Source organism: Acipenser ruthenus, chromosome 17, assembly GCF_902713425.1.
Source record: "Acipenser ruthenus chromosome 17, fAciRut3.2 maternal haplotype, whole genome shotgun sequence".
NCBI lineage: Eukaryota > Metazoa > Chordata > Actinopteri > Acipenseriformes > Acipenseridae > Acipenser > Acipenser ruthenus.
In genome coordinates, this window is record NC_081205.1 from 9,960,485 (window position 1) to 9,979,149 (window position 18,665).

The 18,665-nt window shown below is 38.6% G+C and overlaps 1 protein-coding gene across 2 annotated transcripts; it reads right to left on the minus strand.

Moving 5' to 3' along the window:
• Positions 1-158: 158 nt before the first annotated feature.
• LOC117423145 (nuclear prelamin A recognition factor-like) lies at positions 159-17,714 on the minus strand. 2 transcript variants are annotated; one of them, XM_058989941.1, is made up of 12 exons: positions 17,400-17,714; positions 16,394-16,493; positions 14,517-14,597; positions 14,277-14,420; positions 13,230-13,363; positions 10,691-10,824; positions 7,804-7,922; positions 7,581-7,710; positions 7,130-7,202; positions 5,437-5,574; positions 3,347-3,504; positions 159-2,555 (listed from the first exon to the last, which is right to left on the minus strand). In XM_058989941.1, exons 2-12 carry the CDS (start codon positions 16,418-16,420, stop codon positions 2,320-2,322), a joined length of 1,374 nt encoding a protein of 457 aa, XP_058845924.1. In that variant the 5' UTR covers positions 16,421-16,493; positions 17,400-17,714; the 3' UTR covers positions 159-2,319. The 2 variants fall into 2 exon arrangements, with proteins under 2 accessions (XP_058845924.1, XP_058845923.1); XM_058989940.1 differs by lacking the exon at positions 17,400-17,714 and having other exon boundaries at positions 16,394-16,601.
• Between the last annotated feature and the right edge of the window lie 951 nt (positions 17,715-18,665).

An 18,665-nucleotide genomic window follows, 5' to 3' on the forward strand; every position in this document is an offset into this window, starting at 1 on the left:
AATGTAAAGGACAGAATCGTTGCATTCTCACTGTAGTGCTGCTAGCTACATTCCAATTCAAGTTTAGTCTTCCCAGTTTGTTGAAAAGATTGCACTGTATATGGAGTTTGAATATGAACCTAAAAACTAGCTTCCTATGCAACACAACCAGACATAAATCCATTTTTTTATTAAGTTTATTAAAGGTCCATTAGTATACGCAATATGTGAGCTCCAGGTGGTTTTTAACTGAATATTTCACATTTTCTTGTTGGTTCTTGTTGGCAGACATGATGCATTTAAAGTATAGGGTTTCCAGAGTCCAGGTAAAGATGTCCACATATCTGGAAAGCAGGTCCTGCAATATCTGCATAGTGTTTGAGTACAAAGCATCGAATGACATTTTTTTATTACTATGATGTAATGAGAGGGCGTCTTATTGCAATCACTCAAATATTGTGTATAGTGTTTCGACTGAGTTCAAGAACTTCAGTTTTAATTTCCTGCCCGACATAAGTAACATAGGCTAGATCAGGGAAAGTGCCTTTAAAAGAGTGCCAGCAATTCTAACACAAACTTGATCTGAAGTACCCGAGCTCATGATGGCACTGGCACGTCATTCTACAGACACTGTGGATGAGCTCACCACAAGTTACATATAGTATATCCAAGCAACTAGAACCGAAGGGGAGCTTGAACTCGGGTACAGAAAGAAAACGTTATTGGAAACTCTTTACAATTTAAAGCTAAAAAATACATTAAAAATGAAACGTTGATTGAGATACAAGACAGTAAAATCAGCCTCTACTGAAACCAGTTCAAACCATTCAGTACACACATGAACAGATATGAATGAGCAGTCCTGTTGATTCTAGGAGTAGCACCACAATGGTCTTTATAGGGTGCTGTTGTGAATATCATAGTTGAATGAAGCCTGCTGAATAATGTTACGTTAACATATTGAATTACATACTGCTTTGTAGTTTTCCATATACTTAATGAAAAACTGACAAGTGTGACATTTCAAAATCTAACATGAAACACTAGACTTTTGTGATATCATCTTGTTTCTTTGATTAGATGATAAATAAAATATCTAAATTATGTTCATTTATTTATATATATATATATATATATATATATATATATATATACACACACACACACAATTTTTATGGTCTCAATCTTAAAATGCTAGGTGATTCACTTAAATCAACTGACTAGACCGCATCAAAGGGTGGTTGATTCAGTAAAGTGATGAGTTAATTTCCATTCTCTGGTTGATTTTTATCTTCGGGTATGTTTGACTTCCTGCAAGAACAATGTACACAAAATAGAAGAAAGAGTAACGACACAGTTCTTTTCAGGCACATCTGCTGCTCAGATTATCCAGATGAAGATGCAATTCTGTGAATAAAGTTTCTAGTGGCTGGCAATGTATCATTTTGTGAAAGTTAATACAGTACTATCATTATGTGGTTGTTCACCAAGGGTCTGCATTTAGATAAATGAGGGAAATTTCTTTGATAACACGGGGTGCAACTGTACTTCTAAGAAACGCACACAAGCTAATAGTGATCAGATCATCATAATCTTGTTTATCTGCATCTAATCTGATTCAAGTGAATCAACTCGTAAACCCTCTATGTTTTGCAAGCAAATCAGTTTCAAGCTGGAGCGGGGTTGGGAGATTTAATCTGATTCAGAAGTATCGTCTCTTCTCTTTCCCCCCCCCCCCCCCAAATCTGGAATTTGTATTGGGTGACAAGCAAAGGGGTGTGTTGTATTCTATTACTGAGTGTTTCTTTAGCAGTTGTAGATATTTGCTACTTGGTAAGGATAGTGGCAACATAACTCAAGTGGTTCCCAGCCTGTGTCCCTTTCCTCCCTATGCTCTTAAGGTCTGAGTTTCATTACTCTGGATCTATGGAGTAAGTTTAAGACATTGTCGAATTTGCTTTCAGGTAAGAACGAGGAGCAGGCACTTATCTCTCAAGAACAATTTGAATGATGGTGGCCTTACTATATACAGTGCTATGGCAGCAGTTATACCCAAAACTTTAAAATCCTTTATTTTACCTCCAGTGGTACACATTTCTTGTGCCAAAGATTCCTTGGTTGTCTGTTCGTCTTAATTTAATGCAGAATGAAAGTTTGTTTCTGGTACCCTTTCTCTGTGTTGTATGCTGTATGTAAAAGCAGACCATGTGACCTTCACTACAGGAAGGGTAACTGTAGCTTCATATTTTGAAAATAAAAACAGCAAAAATAAATATGCAAAGCACTTAAAAGATCTTCAGCACAAGATGGTAATGATAATGTTGCAGGTGGTCATCCACACTACCACTTGAAGTCTGCAGTGCTGTTGGCTGGGTTCTCTGGCCTGTAATGAGTGTGCAGGGCCTCCCGGGTCTGCTGGGACTCGGGTCCCTGCAGCCAGTCACTGTAGAGTCTGTGCACCTGGGCGCTGGTCTCAGGCAGTTGCACAGGCAGGCTGGTGTACACCTCCCCCATCTGCTGCAGCAGGGCCCCGTCAACTTTCCCACTCTCTGTCTGTCCCTTCCCATTCAGACAGCCTTTAAGAGGGAGAAAGAGACTTTAGACACAGGGCACTGCAGGGTTAGAGACTAGCAGTGGGAATGAGTTCAACTTCCCTTATGTACTATTAACTCCATTAAAAATACTTTAACACAAAGTCTTACGCCGAGAACAGATGCACTAAATCATTTTTGGAATGTAATAATTATATATTTTCATTATGTCCTTCAGCACTCATAGTAAATCAAGTTTTTTTTTTCAGTTTTCACTCAATACTTCAATTACTTGTACCTGATATTATATTTTATGGAAAGACCATGTTTGTTTATATGATGTACAATAAAACGTAACAGTTATGACAATAAATGTCTTAGAACTTAGAATAGTGTAAATGCACCCCATGCCAGTACTCACAGCAGTTATTACTGGTAAATGCATGGTTTTCAATGCTTCCAGGTAATCTGAGACAATGAATAAATCCTGCTTAGGACCATGGCATGCACTATAGTTAGCCTACATCTTGTAAATCGTCTGTTAATGTCACACCCAATGAAAAGACAACTTCACAATTACAGTCCTGATTTTCCAATATTGACAGTAATGTGAAGTCACCTACACTATTAAGGACACCATCTGCAGGCCCTAGAGTACCGAACCTCTGCTAAATTACCTTTATTAAAGCGCTGTACATTATTGGTAAAAACAAACACTTGGAGGCATCGTTTTGCATATTCGATTCAGAAAAACAACTGATAACTGACACAGAGTATATTAGAACAGTTCACTTCTGGTTCTACACCGAGTTCTCGCTGGCTATGTATTGAGTCACCTCCAGGGCAGGACAGCACCTCCACCAGCTGGTAAGGGAAGCGACCCTTCTTCAATTTGTGGATCATGTTCTGGATGTTTCGGAAGCCGTAGACTGCAGCGAACTGCAAGAGCGGCTCTCCATCCCTCTGCAGGGTCACCTCCTGGAAATCACGGTTTCTGAGAGCGACAAATGGAAGGTGGGGATAACATGAAAAGATTGGTGCCATCCAGGCTGATTTCCCAGTGCTGTTAAATGCTTTTAAAAAAACCCTTGGGTTTATTTTGATCAAATGAATCTCCTATTTTTTAAATAAATACCGTAAAAACCGTTGTATAAGTTGATTTGAGAGGCATGTTTTGGGGGCCCTAAAAATGGGGGAGCGACTAATACACCGGTGCGACATATGCGCCGGTGTGTCTATTAAACTACTGTACCAACGCCACAAACAAAATGACCCAGACGCGTGTACGTGGAGAAAAAATATAGTGGTTAAAGTTATCAATCTTCGGAATATGAACAAGTGACAGCTATACTGCTTCACTGTTAACACAATAGCTGTCCATCTCTATGAATTTCCTTATTCCCACCCTCTGAGCCACTGATTTGTCAACATTCATACTGAACCCGCCCCTGGGATCTGTAGCAAACAGCTATTGGTCAGAAAGCTGAGTAAACTTATGAAGTTTTTCGTTCGTTGTAACTGCAATGCAATGAAATATTATAATGCAGGTGTCTTTGAGACAGGATAAAAGTAGGACAGTCGGCCACAAAAAAAAAGCTACACAACAGGTTTGAAATTGCGTGTTGTTGGCTTTGCCGAAAAGCATGGCATATTGCAATGCTTAAAGAGAGTTTGGAATTAATGAAAAAACAGTATGCGACTGGAGACTAAACAAAGACCAATTTAAAAATATGGCGAAAGAGAAAAGAGCTGACAGCGGAACAAAGTGTTTATGGCCCAATGCAGAAAACATTTTGTTTGAATTGAGTACTAACTGGTTATTAGATGGTGCACTATTTAGTTTATTGTTTTGTTTTTTTGCCTTTTTAATTGCTGAAAACATCACCGTTTAATACTTTTCTTTAAAATACAATAAATTTGTAAAAGCAAAGTTAAATAACACAAAGATATGTTCTTGAAGTGTTTGGGTACTTTAAGCTAAAATAAAATAGGTTAATACAGATGTGATGTAGGATGTATAACTTGATTTTACTTACCGGTGCACTGTTAATTATTACTTTTTAAATCTATTCAAGTACTACTTGTCAGGGGGTTACACTGTTACTACTGGAATTTACAGTAGCAGTATTATATCTGCATTCTGATTTGACATTGTACTTAAATTGACTTGAACCAATTATTTTGAAAAACAGAATAGAGTTTCTATTAGCAGTTTAACTAAAAACGAAACACACTGTAAAATTATTAATGGATTAAAATGTTGCAAACAAGGGTTATTTCAAAACTAAACCTGTGTATTTCTTTATCGGCATTGAACATGTAGGAAGAAAAAAAAAAAAAAGTCTTTTAAACCCCCAAAATGTTTTTTTTCCTAAAATGTAAGTCTCAAAAAGGGGGAGCCAGTGCGACCTATACAACGATTTTTACGGTAGTTAACCTGTATTTACTTCAGATCTGGCTCCAAAAAAAAAAAAAAAAAAAAAAGAAAAGACACAAAGGAAAGAGAAAGAAAGAAAGTAAAACACCAACTAGGCATGCCAAGTTTAAACATACCAGCGTTTCATTTCACCAACTTTTAAACAGCAGAGACATGCGCCACTAAATTCCTTCATTAGCTTTTCTTTTACATGAATTTATTTTTGTACATTTATAAATTCTTGTGAAATGGGGATCGCTGCTATAATGTAGTTTACTGAGGAAGTCTTGCTAGTGCTTTTTCCAATTAATTCTAAATGTACAACATATTCAATGGTCCCGGTTGGTCCCTACACTGTGCTTCATTGTGAATTTGCCAGTATCGTTTACATGCGGAAGCCTTACCAACCACCCCACTTCCTACACTGCAGCACCTGATTCATGGAAGTCACCCATTCACGAAATGACCAGGCCTTGCTGATCTTCCGAGAGCTCTGACAGGTAGACTCACTTTAGTGATTGATAAACTATTTCCTCCACCTCCACTCCAAACAACTCCTTTGCAGAGAACTTGAAAATGTGTTCCAGGGAGCCCTCTGCCCCGCTCCCATCATGCCGGGCAAGATCAGCCTCCTCTGTGTCCCCAAACCTGAAAACAAGAGGAAAAAGCAGGGGGGTGAACTGTAGGGCACTGAAGAGACATGGATATGAAAGATATAAAGGGTGATTCATAATTCCTGCAACACTGCCAGAGCATTGCAAAAACTGGAGGGTACGTGGCAGGTGACATGCATTGAAAAACTGTCTGACAAAAACTGTGACAATGTTTAGCCATCAGAGGGTTGTTCAGTTACAGTTCCAGAGTACTCACAGCCTCTACTGCACAAATTATGAATCCCCTGTGTATGTGTGTGCAAAATTACCAAAGAACAAAATGAAAAGGTTATTTTGCTCATATTGCAAAACGGAGAATACCAAACAAGCAAAGGAAACAGAAAATAATCAAATTGCGAAATGAGCAAATGAACAGTTCCCCGAACAGATTGTGAAGATGCTGCTCAATCTGCGAATACTCATTGTGGGTAGTTTAAAAATGTGAAACATGTGCGGACCTTGCAGCAATGAAAAACAATTTTGATAACATTATATCAGCACTGACTGAAAAGTGTTTTCTCATGACGAAGGAACAATAGGACAGTTAGTTGAAGTGAAATAGGCTCTCATAGCTCATAAAAACAATGTGGCTATGACAAGTAAGCAGTGTCGTAGACTTAAAATACATTTAAAGCAGTGGAGGTTGAACAAAATGTTCTTTGAGGCGTTCCATATGTCGATAGAAGCAGAGCTATGCAAGGCTTCATTTCTTGCTAGTGCAACAAGTTTTGTCATACAAATAAGTGCTTCTGTGTGCATCATGGCATTTAGTGCAATTCTAAATGCCACAGCAGCAAGCCTAATAAACTAATAGAAAATACAGCGATTTGTATGTTTACATCTCTAAATTGTGATTCTTTTTTTTAAATGAGCTCTCATTATGGTTTCTTTTTATACATCTAATTTGAACTATTTTAAATTTTACCTGACTTATCTAAACAATCAAAAGATTGTTTTAAAATGATGCTCAGTAGCCCAGTGGAGCTCTCAATATGGTTTCTTTTGAAAATGGTCATTTACCAAAGTTGTCAATCATCTAAAATAAAAACATTTACAAAGGTTTTCTTGTTGTCAAAAAGCAGTCTCCGTCTTTATTCCACAGGTCCGGCATTGTCTGGTGCTGGTTGGGGGTCTGCAAAACCTGTTTTCTAAAAAGTGGTAATTCAGCCCTGCCTATGATTTATGAGAATATTAAAACATTTAATAAGCATGCTTTTCTTTCGCTTAAACAGTGATTAGACAAACATAGATTGACATTTGGTTTTGCATTTTAAATTCTTTGTATATAGTAGTCTTATAATATGAATAAAACAATCAATTTTTAATTTAGTTTTTTCCTCTAAAACTATTTTCTAAACAACGAGGCGAGAACATTAGATCTCAGATTATCTTACTTCCTGTATTCTGGTTTCAAAGTTAGTGTAAGCAGTCTGTGGTCTCGTGCTTTTCACAACATCCTATTTAACTGTTAAACAAAACTATGCTGTATTCATATAATAATGTACGGTATAAAGCCTTGGCTAGCCCTCCTGCAAAGTAGTTCAACTTACACGTGATCTAAAGGGGTGGACTCCAAGTCCTCCACAGACACATTCCTCTGTTCCATCAAGTGAATGATTTCCCCTGAAACACAGTAGCCAGTCATAAAAACAATCAGTCTGATTTTAGGTAGCAGAGTAGAATAGAAAGAGCACATTGGACTTTCACCACCACCCTGATTGACAAACTTGCAGAACCCAGCTTTTGTGCTGTATGAAAGGCCGATTGTTCAGATACAATCAGCAGCCCTTTTACGATTTCCAATATCTGAATTTCCGAAACTGAAGTACAAAAAGAAGAAAAGGTTTAGCATTAGTAACATTATCGCAGATCCATAATGGTGCAAATGCTCTTATCACTGCAAAAACGTAACCATTTGCAGCAAGCTGCAGTTCTAAAGATGGTATAGTTTCTTGAGTCCTAGCACGTGTATTGTGAAAGGGTTGGCTAGTGCTCGCTCACCTGAGGTGAGAACACAGTCCACATCCTGAGAGTCCTGCAGACTGTTGTAGAACTCCTCTCGCAGGGCCTCCAGCTTCTTATCAAAGCAGGGAGCCACCACCACATGGTACAGCTTGTCTGGGGCCAGCCCCTGAAAAACAGCAGTAAAGCTAAATTGTGACACTCAGCAACGATAATACATTCAAATCTGTAGAAACATTATACCTTGACAGACAGTCCCTACCTGCTGTTTGGCAAAGTAGTCCTTGACCAGGGAGCCCATGATCTGCTGAGGGGACTTGGCTGTGCAGATGTGAGGGGTCACCTGGCTGCCTAGCACTCGCTCTGCATAGCGAATCCAACCTGTCAGGAAATGAAACTCTGTTAGAAGGACCAGCATGCAGAATCCACTACCAAACTCTGTATGTACTAGAGGCTAGGGGTGTATTTTAAATGTACAACACAGCTTGCATGTTGATATAATTGAAGGGGTCAGCTTTCTGACCTCTAGACATTTCTCCAAGTTGAGATCGGGCCGAGCTAAAGCAGACTATTTGAGCTCTCAATTGTGGAAGCGTACAGCGCACCCCCCTAGTGTTTAATCTGCAATACTGTCTGGCTAATTCAGTGTAGTGGGTTATGTTTCGTCAATCACATTTTAAATGTTTCATATCCCCCCACCCACCAACTTAAACAGATGTTACAAGCTACTGAACCCTGGAGGTCAGGCCTGGGGAGCCTGGCCTGTAAGGGTTAGCTGAAGTAAAGATCTACCCCCAGCCAGTTTTCCTCCCTTATTTATTTTTGCTCAGAGGGTTAGTGCGAGGGTTGACCTGCAGTGTGGTGTCAGAGCTCCTATCTATAGCAGTGTGGTGTCAGAGCTCCTATCTATAGCAGTGTGGTATACAGAGCTCCTATCTATAGCAGTGTGGTATACAGAGCTCCTATCTATAGTAGGAGTGGCACCAGGGGGTTCTGCTTTGTCATGCTTAGTCACTAAATTAAAAAACTTCCCAGATAGTCCAGTTTCTCTTTCACACATGTTTTTTTTTCCCCTCCAGTTTCCTTATTTGAGAAACAGCTGACAGGGAAAAGGGAATTACCGGCAATCACAGAGCGTTCGTCTCAGGGGCATTGCTGGCAGACTGGTCTGTGTGCAAATATACAGGCATTTCCCCGTTCTAACAGCAGGCACATCATTATATATTAAATAAATAATTTATATATATATTATATATATATATATACAGTACTGTGCAAAAGTTTTTGGCAGGTGTGAAAAAATGCTGTAAAGTAAGAATGCTTTCAAAAATAGACATGTTAATAGTTTATATTTATCAATTAACAAAATGCAAAGTGAGTGAACAGAAGAAAAATCTACATCAAATCAATATTTGGTGTGACCACCCTTTGCCTTCAAAACAGCATCAATTCTTCTAGGTACACTTGAACACAGTTTTTGAAGGAACTCGGCAGGTAGGTTGGCCCAAACATCTTGGAGAACTAACCACAGTTCTTCTGTGGATTTAGGCAGCCTCAGTTGCTTCTCTCTCTTCATGTAATCCCAGACAGACTCGATGATGTTGAGATCAGGGCTCTGTGGGGGCCATACCATCACTTCCACGACTCCTTGTTCTTCTTTATGCTGAAGATAGTTCTTAATGACTTTCGCTGTATGTTTGGGGTTGTTGTCATGCTGCAGAATAAATTTGGGGCCAATCAGATGCCTCCCTGATGGTATTGCATGATGGATAAGTATCTGCCTGTACTTCTCAGCATTGAGGAGACCATTAATTCTGACCAAATCCCCAACTCCATTTGCAGAAATGCAGCCCCAAACTTGCAAGGAACCTCCACCATGCTTCACTGTTGCCTGCAGACACTCATTCGTGTACCGCTCTCCAGCCCTTCGGCGAACAAACTGCCTTCTGCTACAGCCAAATATTTCAAATTTTGACTCATCAGTCCAGAGCACCTGCTGCCATTTTTCTGCACCCCAGTTCCTGTGTTTTCGTGCACAGTTGAGTCGCTTGGCCTTGTTTCCACGTCGGAGGTATGGCTTTTTGGCCGCAAGTCTTCCATGAAGGCCACTTCTCACCAGACTTCTCCGGACAGTAGATGGGTGTACCAGGGTCCCACTGTTTTCTGCCAATTCTGAGCTGATGGCACTGCTGGACATCTTCCGATTGCGAAGGGAAGTAAGCATGATGTGTCTTTCATCTGCTGCAGTAAGTTTCCTTGGCCGACCACTGCGTCTACGGTCCTCAACGTTGCCCGTTTCTTTGTGCTTCTTCAAAAGAGCTTGGACAGCACATCTGGAAACCCCTGTCTGCCTTGAAATTTCTGCCTGGGAGAAACCTTGCTGATGCAGTATAAATACCTTGTGTCTTGTTGCTGTGCTCAGTCTTGCCATGGTGTATGACTTTTGACAGTAAACTGTCTTCAGCAACCTCACCTTGTTAGCTGAGTTTGGCTGTTCCTCATCCAGTTTTATTCCTCCTACACAGCTGTTTCTGTTTCACTACATATTGAATTGATGATCATTAGCACCTGTTTGGTATAATTGTTTAATCATACACCTGACTATATGCCTACAAAATCCCTGACTTTGTGCAAGTGTACCTAGAAGAATTGATGCTGTTTTGAAGGCAAAGGGTGGTCACACTAAATATGGATTTGATTTAGATTTTTCTTCTGTTCACTCACTTTGCATTTAGTTAATTGATAAATATAATCTATTAACATGTCTATTTTTGAAAGCATTCTTACTTTACAGCATTTTTTCACACCTGCCTAAAAATATATATATATGTTTTCACAAAGGTATTTGAATATGTACATGTATAAAACTTAAATTGCTTCATAGCCACTGCTTTGAAACTTCAATTTAAGACAATTGGTTACAGTCCGTTGCAATGAATCTGTACACTTCATACATTCACACTAATGCTGGCTTACTTAAACAAAGCTACAATGTACCAGAAAGCATGAGCAGAGAAGGCAGTGGACTCCAGTGGTGTAGCATCCCTCTATTTTAATGCTGAAATCACCATACAATGAATAAGGGTGCCTGCTCCTGGTTTAGCAATCACACAGTGTGATTTTTAAAAGGGAGGAAACAGTGTGGTTACCAGGGCAGGCAGAGGTAAACATTGGCAGGGCCTGCTGGTCTTGATTCCTCTGCCGGTAGCGCTCCACAAACTCTTTCTGGCTCTCCAGGATGCTGAAGTCAGCTGCCAGGGTGGCATCAAACACGTGATGGAACCAGGGGGAGATGGGCAGAGTTAGGGGGCAGGAGACCCTTAACACAGGAGGGGAGGGTCATTGTTTTTGGTAGTGCTAAAAGCCTGTCAACTGCATGCATAAAAAGTATCAGAATCAACAACCAGGAGGTTAAAAAGAAAGACACACTTGAGAATTCCAAGCAAATAAAAAAAAAAAAAAAAAAATCGGAAAAGTAACAATGATTAAGATTTTATAATACAGGGTTTGGTTTTAAAGGCTTGTCCGTCTATTTCCCAGGCAAGCGTTTCTGACGTACTTTGTAAATAGATTTTAAAAACGTCTTGTAAAATGGAAGTTATAAATATTCTGTAAGAAAGCGGTGTGCTGGCATCTATGCAGTCGTACAGTACCTAAAAAGCATAGAGATTATTATTATTATTATTTATTTCTTAGCAGACGCCCTTATCCAGGGCGACTTACAATTGTTACAAGATATTACATTATTTCACATTATACAGATATCACATTATTTTACATACAATTACCCATTTATACAGTTGGGTTTTTACTGGAGCAATCTAGGTAAAGTACCTTGCTCAAGGGTACAACAGCAGTGTCCCCCACTGGGGATTGAACCCACAACCCTCCGGTCAAGAGTCCAGAACCCTAACCACTACTCCACACTGCTGCCCTAAGAGATAGAGATGCTGGGAACCAGTGAATGCAACTTCTGCAATGTACATAGCAACATACCTCTTGGGTAGATTGCAGCATACCTGTGACTTAGTCTGCATCAAGTGGACTAAAATGCAGTCTAGCAAATCCTGCAGCTCTGTACTAAGCTAGTCCTGATTGCAGCATACCAGAAAGCTAATCCTGAAAACTGGTTTAGCTGACCTGAACAACTGATAATGGACTAACCCATAATAAGCCATTACAAATGCGGATGGAAATTCACAATTTAAAGTGTAAAGACTTGTGTACACTGTCATTACTAGCATTTGATAAAAAAATTAAAAAAAAAAAAAAAACACACAACACATTGAAGATATTGAACCGGCAAAAAAAAGTCAGAAATATGAAAAGGTATGAAAAAAGCAAATTACTATATTAATGATAAAATGGTAAAAGCGGTTATTACATTAGGCGTGATTCAGGCAAACACATTTAAGTAAAAGTACACCTTATTCATAACATAATTGTAGCCTACTACATGTCTTTTTATGCACATTCCGCACACGGATCACACTTGCATTTTAACTTGCAGGTAGCCTATTGCTGCTCGACACTGAACACATCAGACTTGCAGGCTTTTCTATTATTTAAATACACAGTATCTTATTGTGCAGCACTTTATTAGTTTGTACAATAGTTTAATGAAAAAACGAAACCGATCTCTTCAGAACACTTTGTTCCTCAACCATAATAAATTTGACAAAAAGGAAAAAGGTGCCACATTGCTATAGTAGTTTATTTAAACTACCGTATACATTCGCTGTCTACCTAAGAAAATGAATAATTGCTTAATATAGTGTATAAACAATGTATTGAGGTACATTATATCATTACATTGTGCAATTGTCAATTTTATTAAGGATAGTTCTGTGACTCAGTGAGCGAACCTTACTGAACCAAATTCTTCAAAAGGCATTCAACTGAGGTTCAAAAGGCTTCACTTTTCACTTCATAGTTTTTAGATGTCTTTTCAGAGAATAACGGTGCGGTCTTCGTGTTAAAATGTGCTGTACAAACGTAGGACGAGCAAGCGTACTAAGTTAGTCTTATACTTCATAGTACTGTGTTAGTCCTCCTGAACAGGATCACCTCACACATCTGATTTGGTACGCTGCAATCAGGATCTTGTTTAGTCCAATTTAGCGGATGATCCACCTGTGGTGATTATCTTCTGGTATGCTGCAATCGGGATTAACAATTGTACTAACTTTAGTCAAAGCAAGTGGACTAAACCTGCTTAATCCGCTGGTTAGATGCATCAAGTGGACTAACTTTGGTACGCTGCAATCGACCCCTTGTGTCTTACCAATCAAATAGCAGCTTCAGTCAGCCAATTATTATAGGATGTAGATGCATGTCCTGCAGGCGCCTGTACAAAGCGAAGTGGGAGGAAGTTCGCGGTAGAAGGAGCAATCTTGTATATAAATTATATTTGTTAAAGTGTCTGTCACCTCGAGCTATGCGGTTTGCAGTGCTGTTCTTTAGAAACAAACTTTAAGCTGTACATACACTGTAGCTTACTACCATACATGTGCATGTTATTAATCCTGTTTATATGTAGAATGTGATGTAATGTATAGATATGTTATTTTGTGGACAATCCGTTTTGTCTGCAGACAACTAGTGATCTGCCTTGCACTTGTCCATGAGGCCATCAGATATAATCCTTTCAAATCTAACCCTGTAATGTATTATTCTGGATTTAACTCACCCAGGCTTTTCAGGAAGCTGCAGAGTTTCTTGGTGGCTTCAGGAATGCAGAGGTTTAACTTCACAGCAAAGTAAGGCAGTGACTGTGGGCAAAGGGAGGCGACCAGCACTTTGTGTTTTGAGGTATCGCATTTCTAAGTGAGAGAAAGAAACACATTTTAAATTCACAAAGTAGCATCTATATTTTCTCTGCCCTGAACATCCATTCATTGTATAGGTCTGAAATGTGTATTTTTGAAAGAAAAAACATGTTTTCGGCAACAAACAATTTCATTTTAAAAACGTGAAATCTAGTTCAACACTAGGTTAAAGAAATCTCTGATTGCAAGCCATGCTTTGAGACGGTCTTGCACTCTCTGGGTCAGTTCACCTGGAGGATGAAATTGTACCCATCCATGTGGTGTTAGGTTAAACACAGCATTGTGTACCGGTATGTGTTGAAACGGATGTTTATAAAGCAGGGGTCAAAGGTCTTGCGAGAGAGTAGTGACGGGCCAGAGTGACCTGGTAGTAGGCTGAACTTGCTGTTCTAATACAGGTACATTTGTACATTACTACAGTTGTGTATTGCAGTTATTGAAAACCACAAATAAGGGACCACGACAACCCCATTCACTAGCTTGTTTCCTGTGAATAACAAACCAGCTGCTTCTCCCATTGAGTGACATGCTTTCAGCCAGTAATATGACCCAGAAGACCTTGCTCGGGTGAAATAAACAAGGAAGTAAAGCACTAACAGATTTCCTGGAGGGCAAGGCAAGCAAACAGCGAACTTTATTTAACCAAGTACGGTATAGTACCAGGTGTCTCTTCAAATAAATACATGCTTTCTAAAACATGTATTTCTTTCAAAACTGGTATACAAATGGTTATTTGAAAAATAATACACAATGTGATGGTGTAAAATAAATATAGGATAAGGTGCGTCAAGGCAAGCTGTATGACCAGAGCACAGTCTGGATTATATTGTTATGCAAACTATTTCTCACACCCTACAATCTATACAGTATTTCTAGAGTACAGCTGTGTACCAAAACATAAAGGTACCTTGTTGAGGTTTAGGATCCTGAACAGCTCCTTCTGGTTCTGTTGAGAAATTCTCCGGCTCTCCTCCTCCGAGACACACCTGTCACAGGCCAGGCAGTCACTCAGGTACACCCGCTTACCCGCCAGCTTGTGAAACTCACTGGTCTAAACAAAGGGAAACTACATTTTCACCTAACCTGATTTATAATTAGGCCTTTTTTAATGTAAAGCAGCGTGTACCTCCAGAAGCCTTGGCATTACCTCCCCATTCTCCTCTGTCGTGTCGACCGATTCCCCGGTGGACCTTTGGCTCTCATCGTTCTTCTGCTTCTTACTGCATTCCTATGAAAAACAACCCAAAAAACAGAAAGCCGTTTCTAAGTCTTTGTCAGGCTGACGATTCGTCCTGTGTGAAACGTTCCGGAAGCTTGTACACTTTCTACAGCAACTGTTACATAATCATCCAGTTCAGGGACCCTCTAGCAATGTTTGCAATCTGATAGCAACTATTATTAAGGCTAAGTTAAATGTTTTGTGTACAATTTTTGATTTAACAGTTGAAATAAACTGGGCATCAAAAGAAACTTATCACTTACAGTATATTTGAGCATCAAAAGAAACGTATCACTTATGTTTGAATAAAATTCACTAGGTGTGATTGAAAAATGACAAACTGTTTTAGAGCAAGTGCAGTGACTTTTTTTTAGAGCAGCCAGCAGTGTGGCGTAGTGGTTAGGGCTCTGGATTCTTGACCGGAGGGTTGTGGGTTCAATCCCAGGTGGGGGACACTGCTGCTGTACCCTTGAGCAAGGTACTTTACCTAGATTGCTCCAGTAAAAACCCAACTGTATAAATGGGTAATTGTATGTAAAAATAATGTGATATCTTGTAACAATTGTAAGTCGCCCTGGATAAGGTTGTCTGCTAAGAAATAAATAATAATAATAATAATAATAATAACAATATTGTGCCGATTAACAATTGACATCCTGAAGATGCTGCAAAATGATTTGTCGATCTTGGGCAGGTGTTGTGACTCTTGGTCTCCCAGTTCGTGGCCTGTCATTGACAGAGTGTGTCTGGTTATACCATCTCGCCAAGTTTGAAATTGCTGTCTATAAGCACCCAAGACGGCAAGTCACAGTATGCTGCCCTAGTCCAGCCTCCAACATGCCGATTGCACGAAGGCGCTGCTCTCTTGACAGATGTGGCGTTTTGTTTTCTGTGATTTTCTTTATTGCTTTTATTCAAGCTTGCAATTCAAAAGCTGAAATCACTCCATATCCAGTGTCCAATCAACTGTCTCAATAATTAGACGATTAAGTGCATATGATTCAGTCATAGTCACTCAAGCTGTCATGGTCAAGGATGAATGATCGAGTGATTAAAAAGAAACCAAACACATTTCGTCAATGTCCATCATTTATATACCTTTTTTTTTTAGAAAAAAAAATGTGTTATAATAGTGATAAGTTTCTTTTGATGCTCAGTATAGTTTCATGGAGCATTTGGCTCCGAACTAATCGACGTGCACGTTATTTCTTATGGAAAGGCAAGACTATTGGTAATGGAATTGAAAATGCAGTGGGTCACCATTGAAAAAGAAGGGTGCACAGTACATTGATCAAACTTGGAGGAACATCTGTAAGGTGGATAGCTCATTAAAATTACGTATTTGAAGAGGAGTTTACATAAGGCAAAACATTCTAGTTATTTGTATTACATATACTATATATCCACTTTATAATACATCTCAATAAACTAACGTGTGTATACCTACTGATTTTATGTCGACTTGTTTTGTTTTACGTTTGCTTATGTATAACGTTTGTTTATACATAACAGGTAAAAAATAAATAACACAACATACTATTTCCTTCCTAAACTCGTATGGGATTGGGACATTATGAACATTACAGCAATGCAAACCTCAATGTGGTTTTCTTTAAAAACATCATTCCTTTTGGTTGTTTATTTGCCACAATCAAAGTTCCTTACAAGTATATTTTCCATGAGTTTACCTTTCAAGAGTTTTGAGAATATTATCAAATGGTGCAGCATGAGTAGGCTAAATGAATATTGCACAACTCTATACCTTTCAGCAAAGAAACAAAACAAAAACACAAAAGTAGAATTACCGTCTTGGTGCAATTCTCACACTTCATTTGCGGTCGCTTATCTTCTTCCAGCCAACTGTTATCTGGTGAATTCTCCTCACTCTCTCTCTCCGTGTTACACCTAGTAAGAGATACAAAACAAAAAGAGTCCTGTTTTAGTAGATCAACTCGCCGACTCACTCTTGTACAACACATACGTAGTCCCACCGCTCCCCCTAGTTGTAGATTACACAGCGTGGTTTCTTATATACTGTAGCACACGCACACCTAATGCAAAACCAGACATGTGATTGACACCCCCTCCGCCCAATTACCGTCTACAACCGACAGATCAAGCCAATCGATGTCGTTAGGCGTTGCACCTGTGAGCTCTTGCTTTATTACTAAACAAAAGGACAAACAGAAATAAACACTTTTCTGCTCTAGTCTACTGACAGATAACACCCCTTAAAAACAAACAAAAAACTATATAGTAAACTACCAGTACTGTATGGCATTAAAAAAATAAACAAACAAATAAGATAACTGGCCAAATACATTATATATATACCCGCTATTAAATAGTTAGATTTTCTATTCTCCCACTAATAGTTATACTTATAAATAAAACTGCAAAACTCACTCGAATAGATTTGACTGAAACTCTTAATGCTTTTTCCTGAGGTCAAACAAATACACATTTTGTAAACTGCATGCAAGCATTTTTAATGACAACCACAAAAACACTTCTTTAGATAATGACCTTTAATAGTATCACCGTTTAAAAAAAAAAAACAAAAAACAAACAAACAAAAAAAAAACACCCAGCTTTATCGTTTTTTTGGGGGGGGGGGACACAACTCCACATTTCCAACACCCTATATTTCACTTATTTTAAAAAAGACTATTAACGCTAAACCCAGGTTTAGCTCACAAACAAACAACAAATACGCTGGTGGTCGATTTAACAACGCATTAGAGTAAACGTGAACTTGTCATAACTGGCATAATCCACTAAAACGCATCAACTAAAAATGAATTTACTCACCGACTAATTATCGCAAATACACTCTTTATAATCCATGTGTCATCAGCATTACAAACTTGTGATTCTGAGACTGAAGTGTGTGTGTATATGTATATAACATGTGTATACACAACATGTCTTCCGTTAAACCTCTTTGGTTCCACACAATGTGCACCGCGGCGGGGTTACCGCAGGCGTTTTTCAATGTTATTTTTCAGGTTTTATTTTTTTATTTTATTGCGGCCTTGTGTTTCGGTACTGTTATATAAACCTGTTTTTGCACCTTGCTCTGTTCCTTACAGGGAATAGAAATCAGCACGAGCGAAAAGACATTGATCAGCGCACCCAGCGCACGTCTCCCCACATTTAAAGAAACAGTCACGTTATTTTTTAACTGCAGTTGCTCTCAAGCGGTTTTTAACATATTGTTAACTAATATACTGTGTAAAAGGAGTAATCTCATTTTAGACATCTGTATATATGTATATATATATATATATATATATATATATATATATATATATATATATATATATATATATATTACAGCATGTCAGGATTTAATTTGCATAACACATTAATAACGTATGACAGGCCATTTACACAAAAGTGTGTACTGTGTAGTGCATGCGTTTCCGTTGTTATATCTTTAATAAGGCTATTCTTTGTTGGAAGGATTAACTCTTATGCGATATAGTGGCGAGAAGGTTTTAAGGAGGCGACCATGGCTATCTACAGCTGCTTTAAAACTAATTGTGTGGAAATGAAAAGAAACTGGACTGCCAAGATCATCTTTCTTTCTTTCTAGTGAACGAAATGCTAAACTAAAAGATAGACAGATACAGCTCTGGCCAAACGTTTTGCATCCCCTAGAATTTTAGGATTGAGACAGTCATTAAAAACAGAACGTACTTACAGTAATGTGCCAATCTAGTCATTTATATCCTTTATATAACTACCTGCATGAAAGGGTGTGAGAATTTCAATGTTCAGTCAGTAATTAGTGATATAGAAACAATAGGCACTCGTGTGTGAAAATGTTAGACCACTTTGTGCTTTTTAGGCATAACAATTTCTAAAACGTCTCATGCGTTTTACCATTTGTGGCTATGTGTTCATTTTCTCTTACTATTTTAAATTAATTGCATGTGTGACCTATTAAAATCATCAATTAAATTAGACAATCACGATTGTTTTTGTTACAGTGGTTTGATTTCATATGCACAACACATTTGCACCCTACTGTAGATAGTACCTATCCTATATATACTGGACAGTCATCAAGGT